The sequence below is a fragment of the Peromyscus leucopus genome, chromosome 1 (genome assembly GCF_004664715.2).
Source record: "Peromyscus leucopus breed LL Stock chromosome 1, UCI_PerLeu_2.1, whole genome shotgun sequence".
Lineage (NCBI taxonomy): Eukaryota > Metazoa > Chordata > Mammalia > Rodentia > Cricetidae > Peromyscus > Peromyscus leucopus.
In genome coordinates this window covers 104660741-104679161 of record NC_051063.1, presented here as the reverse complement: position 1 = coordinate 104679161, position 18421 = coordinate 104660741, and the positions used below count along the sequence as shown (strand labels likewise).

Here is an 18421-nt window from a genome sequence, read left to right as displayed (position 1 = left end):
CAGTCTCCCTCCTCCTCCTCCCTCACACTCTAATCCAGTCTCCCTCCTCCTCCTCCTCCCTCACACTCTAATCCAGTCTGCCTCCTCCTCCTCCTCCCTCACACTCTAATCCAGTCTCCTCCTCCTCCTCCTCCCTCACACTCTAATCCAGTCTCCCTCCTCCTCCTCCTCCTCCCTTCACACTCTAATCCAGTCTCCCTCCTCCTCCTCCTCCCTCACACTCTAATCCAGTCTCCCTCCTCCTCCCTCACACTCTAATCCAGGTTTCAGGGTCCTAGATCTTCATAACTGTGGATGCTGTCACTCTACCTGGTACACTCTTTGTACCACATTAGAAGAACAACACAGAGTGGTTTAACTCCAACTTTTCTACTCAGTTACAACACCTATGGCAAACTCCTAAATAATACACTGAAACACTGTAGTTTTAGTATGGTTGCAGAAGACAAGATCAACACTAATGAGTTATATTTCTTATAGTTATAGTAAAAAAAAAAAAAAAAAAAAAAACCTAAAACAAAGTTAGTAGAACAGTCCTATTAAAGCATCATTGTTAAGAATACTAGAGGGCAGGGTGGGGGTGAGTTGGCTCAGTGGGTAAAGGAACTTATTTCAAAACCCGACTGCAGTTCAATCTCCACAGCCCATGTACAGGTGGAAGGAGGAGACTGACTCCACGAAGCTAGCCTCCACAGGCACATCCCACCCCATAACAATAGGAAATACTCATTTTTTATTTTTAAAGAGCAAACAACACTTAGGGTGGCTGGAGACATGGTTCAGGTGCCATACAAGTATGAAGATCTGAGTCTGGATCCCTGCACCCAAGCTAAAGCCAGGCACGGCAGTGTGCATTGTAACCCTAGTGCTGAGGAAGAGATGGGTAGATGTCTGGAGCTTACTGACCAGCTAGCCTCGACAAATCAGCAAGTTCCAGATTCAGTGAGAGACCCTACCTCAAAATAAGGTAGAGGCTGGAGAGCTGGCTCAGCCATTAAGAGTACTTCTTATTCTTGAGAAGGACCCAGATTCAATTCAATGAGTCACTTACATGGTGACTCATAACCATCTCTAACTCTAGTCCCAGGGGTCCAACACCTTCTTCTGACCTCTATGGGCACCAGGCAAGTATGTGGTATGCATGTGGGCAAAGCACTTGTACACATATACTAATAAAATAAATAAATCTTAAAAAAATGAGGTGAAGAGTGATTGAAGACACCCAACATCGACTTATGGCTTCCATATCTACACATATGTGCATATACACATATGAACATGCACATAAACATACATCAGACACATCCATGCACACAAATACTTAGAATAAATAACCAAAGAAATATAATACTGTACATTGAAGTCTATACAACATCACTAAAAAAATAAATAAATAAAAGGAGAAACACCTACATCCATAGGTACAAAGACCAAGTATTAAGAGGCAATACTCTCCAAATTAATCTACAGAGTCAAAGGAATGACTATGAAGATTGTAGCCAGCTCCTCTGCAGAAACAGACTAGCTGGTCCCAAAATTCACATGGAAACGAAAGGGATCCAGAAGACTCAAGACAATTTTCATAAAACACAAAGCTGGGAGCTTCCTGATTTAAACTTACTACAAAGATACATCCCTAAAATACAGTATGATACCAACACACAGACAGATATATATCACTGAATAATCAATGGGATAAGATTTGAAAGCTCAAAAAGAATCTAGTCGTTATGGTCAAAGGAATTTTTTTTTTTAAATATGTCAAGCTAATACACTAGGAAAAAAGAATCAACCCCACCCCCGCCAAATGTAATGTTGGGATAATCTGTGATCCATTTGTAAAGAACCAATCTGGATCCATTCCCTATATTACACATAAAAATTAACTCAATATAGAGTGGGCTTACATGTTAAGAGCTAAAACTATAAAACTCCTGGGGTTGGGGCAAAAGAAAGAAATAAAACAAGCAAGCAAATAAAACCTAGTAAGAGAAGGGGGGTGTAGAGATGGCTCAGCTGTTAAGAGCACTGACTGCTCTTCCAGAGGGTCTGGGTTCAATTCCCAGCACCCACATGGCAGCTCACAACTGCAACTCCAAGATCTGACACCCTCACACAGACATACATGCAGACAAAACACCAATGCACATAAAATAAAAATAAATTATAAAAAGAGAAACATTTTTAAAAAACCTAGTAAGAGCAAATTCTTTTCAGCCTATTTTCATACTCCTTGGGGGCCTCTGAGTCTCCACCGTCATGGGGCTGCAATACAAATGAGCTTGTACTTTCATTTGCCTACAAACCGTCTTCAGCTTTTCTCTTCTAAACAGCTTACTATTCTTCAATTTGTTTTCTCTCTTCCTAAATCTTGTTGGTATCCTATCTTCCTTGACTTTGGATTTTATTCTTTTTTCCGAATTACTACAATTGAGTGAGATTTTGACAGGTTGGGGAGGGGACAACAAAGATAAGCACACATTAATTTCTACAACAACTTCCTTGCTTTTCAAACCGACAAAACCAAGGCAAAGGGAAGATAAACACCCTATCTAAAACTACAGAAAGCAGCGAGCTAGAACTCTCAGGTCACTTTCTGATCAGTTCTCCACACTGTCCTCAAAATAATATTAGCTTCTCTACCCTTGAAACCATCAAAGCTGGCAATGGACCCCAGAAATCCTACTGCAGGGAAGAAGCATACCAGCAGGCAGAGGGTCATTCCGTGAGGTTGAAAACAGAGACAGAGAGTAAAGGTTTGTAACCGAAATGATAATGGTGGGACAAAGCAGGAGCATGAAGCAGGAAGGAAGAATCAAAGATTTCTCTCTCCAGTTTATCTAGTGTTACTCCCAGAGAAAGAACATAGGAGGAGCTTTAAAAGAATCCCATCATAAATAGATGTGCAAATCTTAAGTCCTAGTCTTAATTTTGTGTTGTTGGTGGTGAGAATATTAAATTATCTAGATATCAGGCATTGTGGAGCCCAAAAGTAGAAATAACAGTGGTTTATATACAGTCTTGCATTTAGACAAAACAGGGTATGCGCAGCAGGAGTACTTAAATATTGTGGCCTCAAGCAAGTAAGTGAAACTGTACTTCACTGAAAACCATTTTCACATAAGATATTTAATCCACAGGAACTCTAACCTGATGAGTCAGACAATATAAAAACATCCTTTGTTTAATGAAATGCATAGGTAAGAGACTGCTGCTGCACAGTAAAAACAGCTGTAATTTTATATTTTTGATAATCAGGAATTCCACTTTAAATTTAGGGGGAAAGGCCTATATTTTGTTTCGCTACTCACCCAACATGAGGACAACATAGTCACTAACTTCTTTTACCAAAACTTAAGGATAAAACATATAATTTCAATGTACTAGAATGGCCTCTGTGGCCTCATTACCTAACACATTACTGACATAACCTTGGCTCTGTTTTCTTACACTGTATAAGGCTAGCCTCACACTGTTTTGAGGAAGAACTGAGGTGGTGTGGTAGTCTGAATGTAACTGGCCCCATAATCTCATGGGGTGTGGTACTATCAGGGGGTGTGGCTTTGTTGGAGTAGGTATGGCCCTGTTGGAGGAAGTATGTCACTGTGGGGGCAGGCTTTGAGGTTTCCTATGCTCAGGATACCATCCAGTGTCTCGGTGGACTTCCTATTGTCTGCAAGATGTAGGACTCTGCTCTGCAAGTACCATGTCTGTCTGCATGCTACCATGCTCCCCACCATGATGAGAATGGACTGAACCTCTGAAGCTGTAAGCAAGCCACCCTCAAATTAATGTTTTCCTTTATAAGAGTTGCCATGGTCATGGTGTCTCTTCACAGCAATAAAAACGTGAACTAAGATAGATGGCATACATGTGGAATCACAATAAACTGTGTAAAGCAATCTAACAGAAAATCTTTATTCCAACAGTTCTGGAACATCCCTTTTCATATTTAAGATAGCAATATTTAGTGATGCAGGTGGCCAAGAAACAGGCCTAACTGGACTGTAACTGCCTATATGAGAGTGAACAGCAAAACTGGAAATTTCAAGATAGATGTTGACAGCTTGAAAGAAAATCTTGGAGACTAATATAAAGTGCTCTTCTAACCCCTGAGAACTGAATGGTTTGAAGGCTATCTGTGCAGTCAGATGAGGCCAGCAACAGACGGCAAAGGTAAGACGGTTTTACATAAGCAGGACGCTGACGTGTGGGCTGCTGTTTGGTTTTAAGAAACGAGCGCTCCATGGCCGATGTTCCTGCGAGGTGCAGAGAACTATATTGGTCAGAGTGATTCACAGGAGTGAAGACTAAATATGAAAATGTGTCAGGAGCACTGTGTTTGATTTTGTTCCCTTTCCCTTTCTGTATGCACTCATAAGTGAAATATGATCACTCCAACAGAGCTCACAAAAAATATGAAATTTTTATATCCAAATAGAAAATGAACTCTAACTGATAAAGTATTATGCCACAATTTAATTGGTAGGCCTTTTTAAAATAGATTTATTTATTTATGTATTTTATATATATATGAGTACTCTGTCTACATGTATACCTGCACACCAGAAGAGGGAATCTGATCTCATTACAGATGGCTATGAGCCACCATCTGGTTGCTGGGAATTGAACTCAGGACCTCTGTGAGAGTAACCAGTGCTCTTCACTGTTGGGTCATCTCTCCAGCCCATAGGCCTTTTTCCTAATGGTTCACTGGACAACTGATGGTGCTTTGTATATGCAATATTTTCTTTATTCTCCTAATAAAAAAATTGTGACTGATTTGCTTATTTAAGTCTAAACTCCCTTTGTATTTTCTTTACTTGCTTCAAAGTGGTTAGGTAATTGGAACTCACATTTGCTGGTGGATCGAGTGACACTCAGGGACAATGAAAACATGGCGTTTCCCCAACAGTTTAGCACTGTCCACTCTAAATTTAAATGGGCAGGAGGGGCAATAGACTTAACAGAAATGAGATTTAAAACTGATTACTGAACCAGATGTGATGTGCACACCTGTGGTTACAGCACTGGGAGGCTGAGGCAGGAGGATCATCAGTATACAATAAACAAAGTGCTACTAAATTGTGTTATACCTTGAATAATGAGTCTGCATATACAGAATCCTATTTTCTCCTCAAAACTGAGTAAAACTAGTCTTACACATTTTTAGGAAATAAAGTGAAGATTGCTGTAATTATTGCTAATGAGTAAAGTCAAGAAGGGAATTGTACTTTGCTTTTTAAAACCTATCTTCTTCTACAGGACAGTAGTAGTGAACCAACAGTACTGAAATAAAGTTGAAAACCATGTCTGCGGGCAAGTCCAAGCCAATCAATCCTTCTATTTCTGTATGGCTCGTGAGTTGAAAGTGATGTCTGAAAGGCAGGAAGAGAGAGAGACTGCTTAATGACATATGAAAATGTTATGGTCAAGGTAGGAAGCTGCTTTGGATTCCAATTCAAACAGTTGTTTTAAAGTAATAAGAGCAAAGAACAGCAGTTGATATTCAAACCTCGGTGTCTACAAGTAAAGTACTATTGGAGCACAAATCCCTTCACCCTACAACAGCAAAACTCAAGGTCTGTGACAGCCATTCTATGAGGCCCTTCATGGGGAAATTGCTGACTCTGTGTATAAAGGCCAGGTGCCACAGACAGCAGAAAGCAGGACACACAGGGGGCTGCACTGACCAGGCAAAGTCTTAGGAGAACGTTATGTATTCACCAGATCAAATTATAAAGGGATTTCTTTAATTTGCTACTACAGAAGGAACAAAGACAGAAAACCCTTTGCACTCCAGGAGTTTGAATTTTATAAAGGGAAGCAATCAATTTGCATTAATTTACCACACATAATTCTGACATAGTAACAACGAAAAAGAGTAAAACCAACTAGTAACACACAAAAATTACCAAGTGAGCGGAAACGACAGGACATGTCATGGGTGCTCAGGTGACAGGGAGAGAAAAAGAAAGGGCTGGAGCAGCCTCAAAGAGCTGCACAAGAGCAGGACTTCAGAACATGGAGAAAAGGGACTGCAAGCAAAATAAAGGTAGCAGTCGGCACAAGCAAAAAGCCTTCAGTGGACTGGTCTTGTTGCTCATTCATGCAGCCTGAGTTCAAAATCATCATCAACCAATAAATAAAATGCTAATGCCACTGTCTGAGACAAAATTATAGAGAGCTTCTGATGCTTCCACTTAAAAGTGACAGCTTGATCTCGTCCCTAAACTGGGCAGAGTCACCAGTATGTAGGTAGCATCTCCTTACAAAATAGTTTTCAGTCAGAGAACAGGAGATGAACAGGGCAAGAGCAGAAAAAAAAAGATCCTATAAAATGACGCTAGTGTAGAAATAACTGCTAATAGATATTACTCTCCTATATGGACTTGCTTTCAGGTTAGGGGAATTACAGAAGAAAAGATATTTCGGAGGCAGAGGCAGGCAAATCTCCAAGTTTGAGGCCAGCCTGGGCTACACAGAGAAACTCTGTCTCAAAAAAAAAAAAAAAAAAAAAAAAAAAAAAAAGGGAAAAGATAATCAGGAATGGATCCTTACAATAAAGAGACCAGTAACAAGCATGATCTAGTTTGAAGTCTTATAGACACCCCTACTGTACTACAATTTGGTGAACTAAAGTCTAAATATATTACTCTATAAAGTTTAACAAACTTTCACAGGAAAGGAAATACAGCTCTGGCTATGCCATCTTCAGGGCACCAGTGGGGAAACAGGAATGGGGGAAACAGGTCGCTATCAGCAGTCAGCACTTCAAGTTTCAGAAAGGGCTGGAGATGGCTTACCAGAGAACAGTGCCATCCACTCAGCCTGATGACCTGAGTTCATCCCTAGAACCCACAGGGTGGAAGGGGAGATCCAGATTCCTGCAAGGTGTTCTCTGACCTCCACATGTGTGCACATACAAAAACTAAATAAATGCAAAATTAATTTTTTTAAAGGTGTCAAAAAAAAAAAAAAAAAAAAAAAAAAGCCTGGAAAAAAATCCTTTCGTAAAGAAGCTCTTGAGGAAGAGAGATCAGCAATGGTCATGTCAGATGCGTAAGTGTCTACCTCCAAGGGCCAAACAGCTACAGGGGTGCAGTTCCTACTAGGAGATACCAAAAGAAGAAAACTACAATCAACTAAGGCAAGAGGGGAGGGAGAAAACTTTCATCCTGAGAGAACAAGAAAAAAGAAACATAAGTTGCAAATTTTAAGCAAAGGCTCAAATATAAATAGGCCTAATAGACCTGAAGATCTGTTTAGAGAGTTAGTGATGAGGCATGACTTCACAGGAGCCGTCCCAGACACTCGTCACAAATGCTCTAGACAAGGAATTGCAGCAGAGGCTAATACTGAAGTTTAATTGCAGCCAGCCACTTCAATCAAGGCAGTGCTGCTTTTAAGATGTCCTCATTAGCAGTACTTTAAAGAGAACAGAAAAAGCAACCAGATGGCTGGCTGGGAGTTGTAGTAGGGTTGGAGTGCCCATTACTAGTGAAAAGGACACACTCTTAAAGTAGAAGTTGCAATTCAAAAAACTATATACAATTTGAGTCAAGCCATTAGAAATTCTCTAACTCAAATCTTGCATTAAGGAGGAAACCGCATAGGTTCTGTTATGTATCCGGCATGGTTTTAAATTCTGCAATAATAGCATTTCCATTTTAAAGATGGCTCAGATAGGCACTTTTTGGTAACACTGGAGATTGGATATACTCAAGTATATCTGGTGCCAGAACATTCCTTCTATGATACCATGATGGTTGAGGTCCAGCTAGAGAAAAAAATAACCAACCAGAGCTACATGGCTTTCTAATCACAGATTTCTACTTACACCACTAAAGGTCTGTGGTTGAGGATATGCACAGACATATGATGTAAAAGACTTGACAGGAAGCAACATCAGTTTTTCTGATGGGATTTGAAATGGCTGGAATTTTCTACACATTCTCTTAGTCAATCTTCAAAATATAGTAATGGCATGTGCCGAAGATAGTAGTCGACACTAATTTGGAGCATCTACGTGTGGCATCTAACCTTTTAATGACTTTATTAATTAACAGCTTCTTGGGACGGAAAGTGGGTCAGCAGATAAGTGGCTGCCACCAAGTCTGTCAGTCCAGATGCACATGGTGGAAGGAGAGACCCACTCTGGCAAGCTTTCCTCTGACATGTAAACCGTGGGACACCACAAACTAAAACAATTTTTAAAAATTTCTTTTGGGGGCTGGAAAGATTGCTCAGTTGTTAAGAGCACTGTCTGCTCTTCTAGGACCCAGGTTCAATTCCCAGCACCTACACAGTAGCTCACAACTGTCTGTAACTCCAGTTCCAGGGAATCCAATACCCTCACACAGACATACATGCAGGGAAAAGACAAATGCAATGAAATAAAATTAAATTAATAAAAGAAGAAAAAGAAAAAAGGAAGTTTCTTTTCTAAAAAAAAAACTATTTCAGCCAGGCGGTGGTGGCACACGCCTTTAATCCCAGCACTCGGGAGGCAGAGGCAGGCGGATCTTTGTGAGTTTGAGGCCAGCCTGGTCTACAGAGTGAGATCCAGGAAAGGCATAAAGCTACACAGAGAAACCCTGTCTCGAAAAACCAAAAATAAAATAAAATAAACTATTTCATAGCCTTTTCTTCCCCGATTCCTGCCAAATCTGCCCTCAAGTTATCACTATCACAATCAAGTTATAACTACCACTCAAGTTATGGAGAGCTCACTAGGTTTAAAAAAATCAAAAACAAAAGCTAATTACTCTTTTGGAAGTACAAAAATAGGTTTACTGATAGTAGGCAACAACAGACCTTTTGTCAGAAGATACCAGGTGAATTTTAAGTGGCTTAAATGTGGCAATCAATAAGAGGATGGCAGTGGGAATCACCTCCTTTACCCATAGTGTAAAGAAAAGAAGAGGGAATTTGTAGTTTAAAAAAAAAAAATTCAAGCCAGGTGGTGGTGGCACATGCCTTTATCATAGCACTCAGGAGGCAGAGGCAAGCAGATCTCTATGAGTTCGAGGCCAGCCTGGTCTACTGAGTGAGTTCTAGGAGAGCCAGGGCTACACAGAGAAAACCTGTCTTGGGTGAAAAAAAAATCCAGGCTCTTACACTTGTTACTGCTGGAATTTGGGGTAGGAGTCATTGACTACCACACAGACATGTCTAATTGCACAGCTCTTTCATTCTTTTCCTGACAGCAATCAATCAGCATTGGTCTGAACAAGTCATAATAATCACATTCCTATGCCACTGATTTGGAAAAATAAAGATGGAACAGGCAGAATTGCAACAACCATCACAATCCCATCGTTAACAAGCAAGAGAAGAAAAGCCACCGTTGTAAGAGCAGCAAAAGAAAAGCCAAACCAAGTCTGGGAACTGAATGGGAACATAACAAGGGAATCAACTCTGGACCATTCTATGAATGACTATCCACCCCAGGAGTGGCAGCACACACCTACAATCCTATCATTCAAGAGGCTGAAGACTAGTCTAAGCTACATAGTTAAGAGCCTGTCTCTGAAACAACAACAAAGTTTATTGTTAGAAGTCAATTAAGAGAAATGTGAATGAGGGGAAAGCTACCTTTTCCATCTGTTAAAACAGATTACTAAATCTCCTCATGAAAAATACAGCAATGACACAAATAAGCCAACAGAAAAGGAGAAACACTTCAGAAAACCACAAATCTATGTGGAATGTGTCACATAAGAAAGACATCACTGTAATCAACTAGGAAAGGACAATTTCTTTACTAACATGAAATTTACATAATGGGAAAAGGACTTCAAAGAAATACTATTACAAAAACCCAACCTGTAGACAGCTAAAACTAGGCCTGTTCCTCACTTAACGCAACACAGTATATTTAACACAAATGTAAAACAAGCCACAAAGGCAGTAGGAAAAAACATATAGGAATTCCTTTACAACCTGAATGAGAAAGAGCTTTTATGTGACTTAAAATACAAAAGCAAGATATTCCAGATGATATATCAAAATAATTTTAAAACAACTTTTTCACATGGGAAAAAGATATGCAAAATAAAAGGCAACTGGGAACTATTTATGATACCAATAACAAGAAAATATCCCTAATACATGAAAAGCTGTAAAGAACTATTAGCAAACTGCTTGGCAATTTCTTCAAAAGTTCAACCTAATTTACATATGGCCTTATAATTCCAATCTTAGGTAGTAGCTACACAAGATAAGTGTAAACATATTTCTACACAAAGATCTCTATGTAGATATTCATGGTATTATTATTCCTAAGAATAATAAAGAAAAACAACAAAAGTGTCCATCAACTGATTGAAAGGGGAGTATATCCATACTATAGAATAAATTGAGTCACAGAAAGAAATGGTGAGACATGCAATAACATGGATGTATCTTGAAAACATCATGCTAAGTGAAAAAACCTAGTTACCAAAGATCACAATGTCCAGAATGGGTAAATCATAGAAACAAAAGTAGATTAGTAGTTACAAGGGGTTTGGAGAAGAGTGACAGCTCTAGGTAGTTTCTTTGTGCACAATGAAAATGGTTTAAAATTAGTGGGAATCATTGTGCAGCCTGGGAGACAGAATAAAACCAATTAATTTCATTTATTTATTCATTGTGGTGCTGGGGATCAAACCCAGGGTCTCCAGCATGCTAAACACATGGTCTGCCAGCAACCTTTATCACTAGCCCAAACTGCACACATTAAAAGTATGAATTTTGCATTTTTAAAATATAATTTCTGCTGGACAGTGGTGGCACACACTTTTAATCCCCATCACTTGGGAGGCAGAGGCAGGTGGATCTCTGAGTTTGAGGAAAGCCTGATCTAGAGAGCAAGTTCCAGGACAGCCAGGGGACACAGAGAAACCCTGTTTTGAAAAACAAACAATATATAAAATCTATTTTAATATAATAATTATATTAAAATAAATTATATATGTATATGTATTATGTATGTGCATATAATCTATTTTAATATAATTTAATTTAAAATTAACAAATCAGAAACAAGAGGGATTTAGTTTTTTAGTAACTCAATCTGTGACCTCCAGCAAATCACTTCACAGTGCTCTTTCTCTCCTTCTAGCTAAATTAAAACCTTCCTAAGACACCTGGTGTCCATAACATTTTAAAAGTTGGACGAGAGACTACCAGAAATGAATAAACACATAGCTTGAGAGGAAAGTAGCTTGCATAGCCATAGTCTCAGCTACCAAAGGTGAGAGCATACCTAAAGACCAGAAGCTGGCGACTGGCCTGGGCAGTGTAGTGAGACCCTACAGCAGAAAACCAAAACAGCTAATCATGTAAGAATTTTATTTCACAAAGTAAAAAGCCCTTCCCACAGTTTTCCAAAGTGTAACATCCACTAGCTCTCAAGAGCTTACAAGTCAGGACCCTTGTGTTTTCTCAGGTCTAGCCCATGCTCACAGCTGTGTGAAGTCAGCAGAAGAACTTCCAGGGTTAGACAAGAGAACGCTCTAGGAAGACAAGTGGTTGACTGGTGGAAACGCTCAAGCTTGGGCCTAGACTTTGGCTTATTCTGAACATCACACTCTTTGGTCTAAGATCAATCAACTAAAAAATCTGGAGTCCTGGGTTTGAATGCTGTTTCTACCACTGATTCTGTGGTATTGGGCAATTCAACAGACATTTGTTAAAAGAAAATGTTACCTGAGCATATGGTACATGACTATAATCCCAGTGCTTTGTCAGTCAGGAGAATTAAGGGTTTACAAGATAATGTCTCAAAAAGAAAGAGTGGGCATGGGGGAAGAAAGCAAATTAACCCTCCACCTGCCCTGGTTTAATTCATTGAACACAAAAAAAGCACTGACTTCATTATCTTAAATCATTATAGAAACATAAGATTTTTTTAAAAATAGTATTGGGGCTAGAGAGAACGCAGTTAAGAGCACTCCCTGCTCTTGTGGAAGACCAGAGTTCAGATCCCAGCATCCACTTTGGGTAGCCCACAGCCACCTGTAACTCCAGCTCCAGGGGATCTGACGCCCTCTTCTGGCACCACAGGGACCTGCATTCCTATGTATACCCGCACACATCCAAAGTAATCTTCTTTAAAAGTAAAACTATTGATAAACCATAAACAAGTTGAGTAGCAAGCAGCCTTACTACCCTGTAGTCTTTCCAACAGTAATGGTACGCACTCAAGCAGAAGTGTTTAACAGGTTCTCCCCTTAAGCCTTTCAGAGTTGCAAGGCAAGTACGGACCCAATCCAAAAATGAGAGTAGCTTCAAAAGCTGCAATAAATTCACAACCATACGACTGTGCTATCTAAGAGCATCTATTAAGGAATTATGCCCAGGATTTCAGGCCTTACCCAAGAGCAGCACTGGTATACTTGAAAAGGAAATGGATCCCAACCACTAAAGCTAGTTCTACCACACACTAGTTGGGTGACTTTTGATCAGGTACAAAATTCCCTTACCCATAGATGGGGGCGGGGATCTATTTTGTAGGGCTGTAAGTAGACCAAACCAAACAACATAATAAAGTTGCAGTGACAATGCAAAACGTTTTTAAAATTAAGTGTTATCACTATATTACTCATGAATATATTGGAATTTCTAAGTACAATTTGAAAAACTAAATGATGGAAACTCAAGAAAATTTATAAACTTTGCAATTCATGAAATTAGAATAAACAAATGTACATAAAGTTTAGTGAAAATGAGGCAAGAGAACAGGGTGTCACGGTAAACATTTCTAATCCCAGTACTAGGAAGCCAAAGAAAGCAGACTGCCTAGAATTTGAGCCAGCCTAAGAGACCCTGTTGCAAAAAAAAACAAAAACCAGTTGGGTGTGACAGTCAATGCTTGCAATCCCAGCACTTGGGGGTGGGGGGAGGCAAATGTAGGAGAATCCTTCAAGTTCAAGATCAGCCTGGTCCACATATAGTGAGTTCCAGGCCAGCCAGGACTACACAGTAAGACTGTGTGTCCATCAAACCAAGGCAGGAAGGAAGTGGTAAGCAAAAAGCAAGTAGAAGGAGAAATAAAAACGGATGCTTTAAACTGACAGAAATGAGATTTGTCAAATCAGGACTAATAAAAATGAATCTGAGAGTGACAATATGCACAACTCAAGTTAAGTATAAGCAAGGTGATATCCATGAATCAAATCAATAGGTCTCTCTCTTTCTAGACATCTAATCATACTACCTAGAGCCCTACCAATTAACTTTTAAGTGCATCTTACTTAGTAGCAGGAATATTTGAGTCTTGGTTTTCACATTTACTTTAAAATAAAATAAAATAAAAATTCCTCTGCCTTTGAGTCTACCTTACAGTGAAAACACAGACTTCTAGGACTCTCAGGTTCCTCAACCACAAGTCACAGTAGTAAAATGGGACAGTTTCTAAGTTTTCTTTCAGCCTTATGATTCTAAGAGGAAGAGTCTCTTTTTACTATTAGCATGAGACTTCTTAGAAAGCTTATGTACCAATATGGAAGAAGAAAAGGAAAATAACACTTGAGGACCATATACACATCTGCTCTTCTCTTCATAACACTATGACAACAAAGCATTTTTCTGCAGGTTTGGTGGCATACACCTGTAATCTTAATACATAGGTGGTCAAGGCAGGAGGATCAATTCCAGACCAACCTGGGCTTCAAACAAGACCCATATCAAACAAACAAACAAACAAACAAACAAAGAAACAGCGTCTTTCTAAAGCATTATCTTTTTTTCTGGAATAAGCAATGACCTAAATCAATAAAACCAAAGCACTGATTTAAAAAGGATAAAGTACCAGCACCTATAAAATCTTTTAATGAACAGATTTTTCTCTTGGTAATGTCCCCCAATTCTTCATTTTCAGAAAACTTACTTTGATAAAGTGAGATGCTGAGGTCTACTTAAACTTACCCCAAGCATACAGAATTGTTTTTAAAAACTAGCAGTTAGATACATTTGTACAGATGAGTACCTGTATACTGAAAGCTGGAATTGTAGTTAGGAAAAACAAAAAACAGCTACCAAGCCAGGTGTGGCAGGAGGATCAAGAATTCAAAGTCAGGCTTGGCTGTATAGTGAGGCCATGCCCCTGCCCCAAACAATAACTAAAAAAGAAAAAGAAAAAAATCAAGAATAATCATTAATTTTATATTAATTTTAAGGATATTTTCCAAAATAATGGTATAAGTCAGCTTCCATATTCTCTTTATTCATGTTAAAAGCTTAAAAGCTCAATCTTTGTCTTTTCATGACCAATCTTTATCTTATAACAAGCCTTCCATTTCCCCTTCTATTATGCATCCATCAATCTATCTTCAGTCAAAAGATTTCCATTTTTCCACTTATAGATCACAGGTCTCTTGGATTCTGACTTTTCCAACCATTTTCACCACCCCTCCACCCCCACCTCCTGTTTGCCGGAATCTCTTTCTCTTCACTCCTATGTTAATCTTCACAGTACGACATTTGTTATCTTTTGGACATACTGCTTCTTTGGAACTGAATGTATCTCTTTGGCAATCCTTTCCCCAAGAATATCTACCAGTTTATCTCTTGAATCCCAAATCCAACACATCCCTCTTTTCTCTTTATCATCACCAGTCCTCTAAACCCAATGACTATTCAATTCTCTACCTTGTAGCAACTCTCTTTAGTGTGTTCAACTATCATGCTTTCTCCAGCAACCAAGCATGCTGTAACTCGGCACAAGTCTGGCAAGGACCTAAACTTCCAAGCTTCTCTCAGGAACTCAAGTGGTAAGCTGGGAGTGTAGCTCAGTGATGTGGCATTTGTCTAGTTCTGGGTTCCATTCTCAAAACCACGAATATGAATAAATGTTTTCAAACATATCACACACAGACACACACACACACACTTACTCCCTTTCCAGCAAACTGCTTGTCCCCATTCTATGGCTACTCTCAGTGCTTCACTAATTCTAAATCTCTAGACCAGCACATAGCTTCCCTCAGGCCCCATTTGCTTGGAAAAAACCAGCAACAAATAATTTCCCCAATCTTTCTCCTTTAGCTTCCCAGATTTTACCTCCCCAGTGCTTCCATTTAACAATCCCAATCCTAGTTATTTCCCAGTCTCTGGAGATCAATGGTCACTGTTCCAAATTCAGCTGTCTTCCTCATCACATCCCACCCATTTCCCTAGCCTCTGGGCTCACTCCCTTTAACAGTCTCCTGGCCATGTTCTCTACCTTCCTTTAGGCCTGTTCCCCAAGCTTTTCAGTTCACTCTCATTCTCTGAACCCAACTCTTACATTTCTGGAAACTTTTTTCTATACCCCTCAGGTGAAAGTCTTCTTACTCCTGGACAACTTACTTGATCCACCAATTCCCCTCACTTTTTTCTCAGTCATTCCCTATTCCCAACTATGGCAGACTTCTCCTCATCTCACTGTTTCACTCTATCTCCAAGCTCATCACTTCTGGAGTTGCTTCCCGTCATCTATTTAAATTATCCTTTCATCTTTCTCAACCTTGTCCTTATTCCTCTCTCTCTCCAACAATGTTATCCGTCCTCCGATTTCTATTCCCTTTGCGCCTCACCTAGTCCCCGAATCTACCTTCTACTCCATCTAAGCATCTCCAGGCCAACGCCAGCATTTCCTCCAATTCACAGCGTCCCTTCCCATGGTACTCTGAACGCCCAGACACCATTCTCCAATGGCCTGGGCCTGGCCTCCTGGGAGAGAGGTACAAGTCACGTACCCCATCCGCATCTTGGCTCCGCTCTGACTGCCCCCGCTGCCGGGCAGAGGAGGGCGAGAGGGTAGACGGCCGAGGTGCATGCTTTTTTCGAGGGCCGACATCAAGGAGAGGCCGCACGTCAACAGTGGCCGAAGCTCTGTCCCACGATACGTGCAGTACAGCCGGTCACAGCTCACTCTTCTAACGACGCCCCAGTCGCCTTTGGACAGCACCCAGACACCGGCAGCGCCGCCTACCGCCCACTGGCTCAGTAAACCCCGCCCCCTCGACTCGGCGCTTCCACCGGAAGTGCGCAACAGCTTCGCACAAAGGAAACTGGGTAACGGAGTCTGCGGATCCCTCAGACTCTTATCAGAGAACTCGACAACCCTCGACGGAAGAAGGAGTCCTCCTGAAGGCAATGCATGCTGGACAATGGAGTCCTCAAATGGTGTACCATTTTGCGCTTGCGCAGCTGCAGGTGCCCTGCCGCAACCTCGCAAAAGTAGGGAGGCAAAGCATTCTGGGTGTTGTAGTCTACTCGCCGGAAAACATATTGGCGCCTTCCCTTGGCACCTCTTTCCGGGAACTGTTGGAGAGTGTTGCTTCTTCCTGCGTCCCAGGTTTCCCAGCGGCGCCCGTTGCCGGGGAACGCAGGCGCCGTGGGAAGGGATGGCGGGAGCACACAGCTTAGGAGCTGGCACCTGTGTTGAGTTGGTCACCAAGGGCCCGGGCTCGGCATGAAACAACGGAAAGGCCAAGGGCCTGGGGGCGGCCGTGGGCGCAAGAAGAGAGGTAACCTGTCTGTCGGAAAGTTGAGGAAAGCGTAAAAGGGCGAAAGGAATTCTGAGACCTCCATCCGCTCCGGTTAAACAAAACAAAAGAGGACGGAACAGAATATCCAGGCGACTAGAAAGTTATTAAAAGACACAACTTCTTTTAAAGAATAGAAAAGAAATAGTGCCTGTGAGTCGATAAATGAGGCAGTGAGGGTTAATAGGTATGGATAGGAGAACAAGAAAATTAAGAGTGTCTCTTACGACAAGGATAAGTGTATGTGTGATAGTAGGATTTGGAGCGGGGGGGGGGGGGGGGGGAATGATATAAGTATCTCTGAAGAGCCTGAGATGATGAAAGGGTGTGTGGTATAGGACTTCTTTAAATCAGTAACCCAAACTGACCAGAAGAATAGGGATTGTTGGCCGTAGTGACAGCAGTTACTGTAGGAACTCAGCAGATCATGAAACTGAAAATTAAATATGTGACCATCCTCATTGTGTCACATTGGGTGACCCTGACTTTTGAGATTATAATTGTCTCTTTAGTGAGGAGAGTGCTGTTGAGAACAGTGATGGTACATTAGATCATCGGGTTAGGGACTGAACTGAAGCCACTGTCTGGGAAAGAATCTTGTGCAAGCTATCTAAAAATCAATAAGGCAATTTTAAGGTAATGCCTTTCCTGCCAGCAATGATGGAGGTTCTGAGAAGAAAGATGTCCAGTGCTGGTGTTCCCAGTGTCAAACCAGTCAAACATTGGTGGATAAGAAGAAAGTCAAAGTAGAAATGCAGTGGAAGTATAGAATAGAATGACCTTGCTATGGCATATGCATAAACAGGTACACTTATTATATGCATGTATATGCATATACTTTTATATCTCAGCAGATTATCCCTGCGCTTTGTGGTGGATCTTTTCTCCACTATACAGAGCACAAAGTATTTGTTTTAGTTGAAAGAACTGTTCTTATTTATTACTAATCAGATAGATTTCAGTATATTTTCTTCTTATGATATATGATCACTCCCCAAAGAAAAAGAGAGCTAGAAAGATGTATACATAAATGTTTTTATTTGTTGAGACAGGATCTGCCTGTGGACTCCAGGCTGGCCTTGAACTTGAGATCCTTCTACCATAGCCTCGCAAGTATTTTTTTTTTTAAAGTCTTCTCTAAATCTTTCAGGAAAGGTACTGATTGAAAGGAAAACCAGGGTTGCAATTGTTTCATTTGCATTTTGATTCATCATCTTTTTGAAATCTAAGATTTGAAGTTAATAAATGTTATTAACCCAGAACTAAAAAATTAGCAACAAATCTAAAGATGTTAGTCTCCATCCTTCTTGATTGCATGATCTTGGCAGCAAAGATAATTTAAGATGGTCTTTGCTGAAATTCTAAGTTGTGTTGATTCACACTAAATTAATCAGAGGAGCTACTGTTTCATGTTTAATGTCAGTTTTAAAATAAGAATGAGATAAAGATAATGTATTTTAACTGTGGATTTGCAGCAGTATTTAACAAAACTTCCAACTACTGTCCACTTGAATAATTATGTTTGTGTTTTTCAAGTAATATCTTTCAATTAAAGCAAAGTTTGGATTAACATGCCTTACATGGACTGTTCCTTACTTAAAATGATCTGAATGCAACCCAAATACTCAGTATCCAACTCTTATAAATGACCAGGTAGGCTGGTCTATGGCCTGTTTATCTAGTTACTTCTCAGTATTAGAAGAGGTAGGAAAAGCCTTCTCTGTAGACACTAAGTAGTTTTATTTATTTTTCATTCAAAGAGCATATTATGGTGTGGTGGTACACACCTTTATCCCAGTTCTTCAGGAGGCAGAAGTAGGTGGATTTCTGTAAATTTGAGGCTAGCCTGGTCTACATAAGTGAGTTCCAGAGAAGTTAATACTATCTAGTGAGATCCTGTCTCA

General features: G+C 40.3%; 2 protein-coding genes across 2 annotated transcripts in view; one reads left to right on the top strand and one right to left on the bottom strand.

Annotated features, from left to right (window-relative positions):
• Ppme1 (protein phosphatase methylesterase 1) overlaps positions 1-15985 on the bottom strand; it is a 58936-nt gene extending 42951 nt beyond the window's left edge. The window contains exon 1 of the mRNA XM_028877525.2: positions 15726-15985. Within this exon, the coding sequence (XP_028733358.1) occupies positions 15726-15826 (101 nt within the window). The 5' untranslated portion in view covers positions 15827-15985. The remainder of the gene's footprint in view (positions 1-15725) is intronic.
• Positions 15986-16235: 250 nt separating this feature from the next.
• Positions 16236-18421, top strand: part of C2cd3 (C2 domain containing 3 centriole elongation regulator) — a 118299-nt gene continuing 116113 nt past the window's right edge. Inside the window, 1 exon segment of the mRNA XM_028877526.2 lies at positions 16236-16499. Within this exon segment, the coding sequence (XP_028733359.1) occupies positions 16445-16499 (55 nt within the window). The 5' untranslated portion in view covers positions 16236-16444.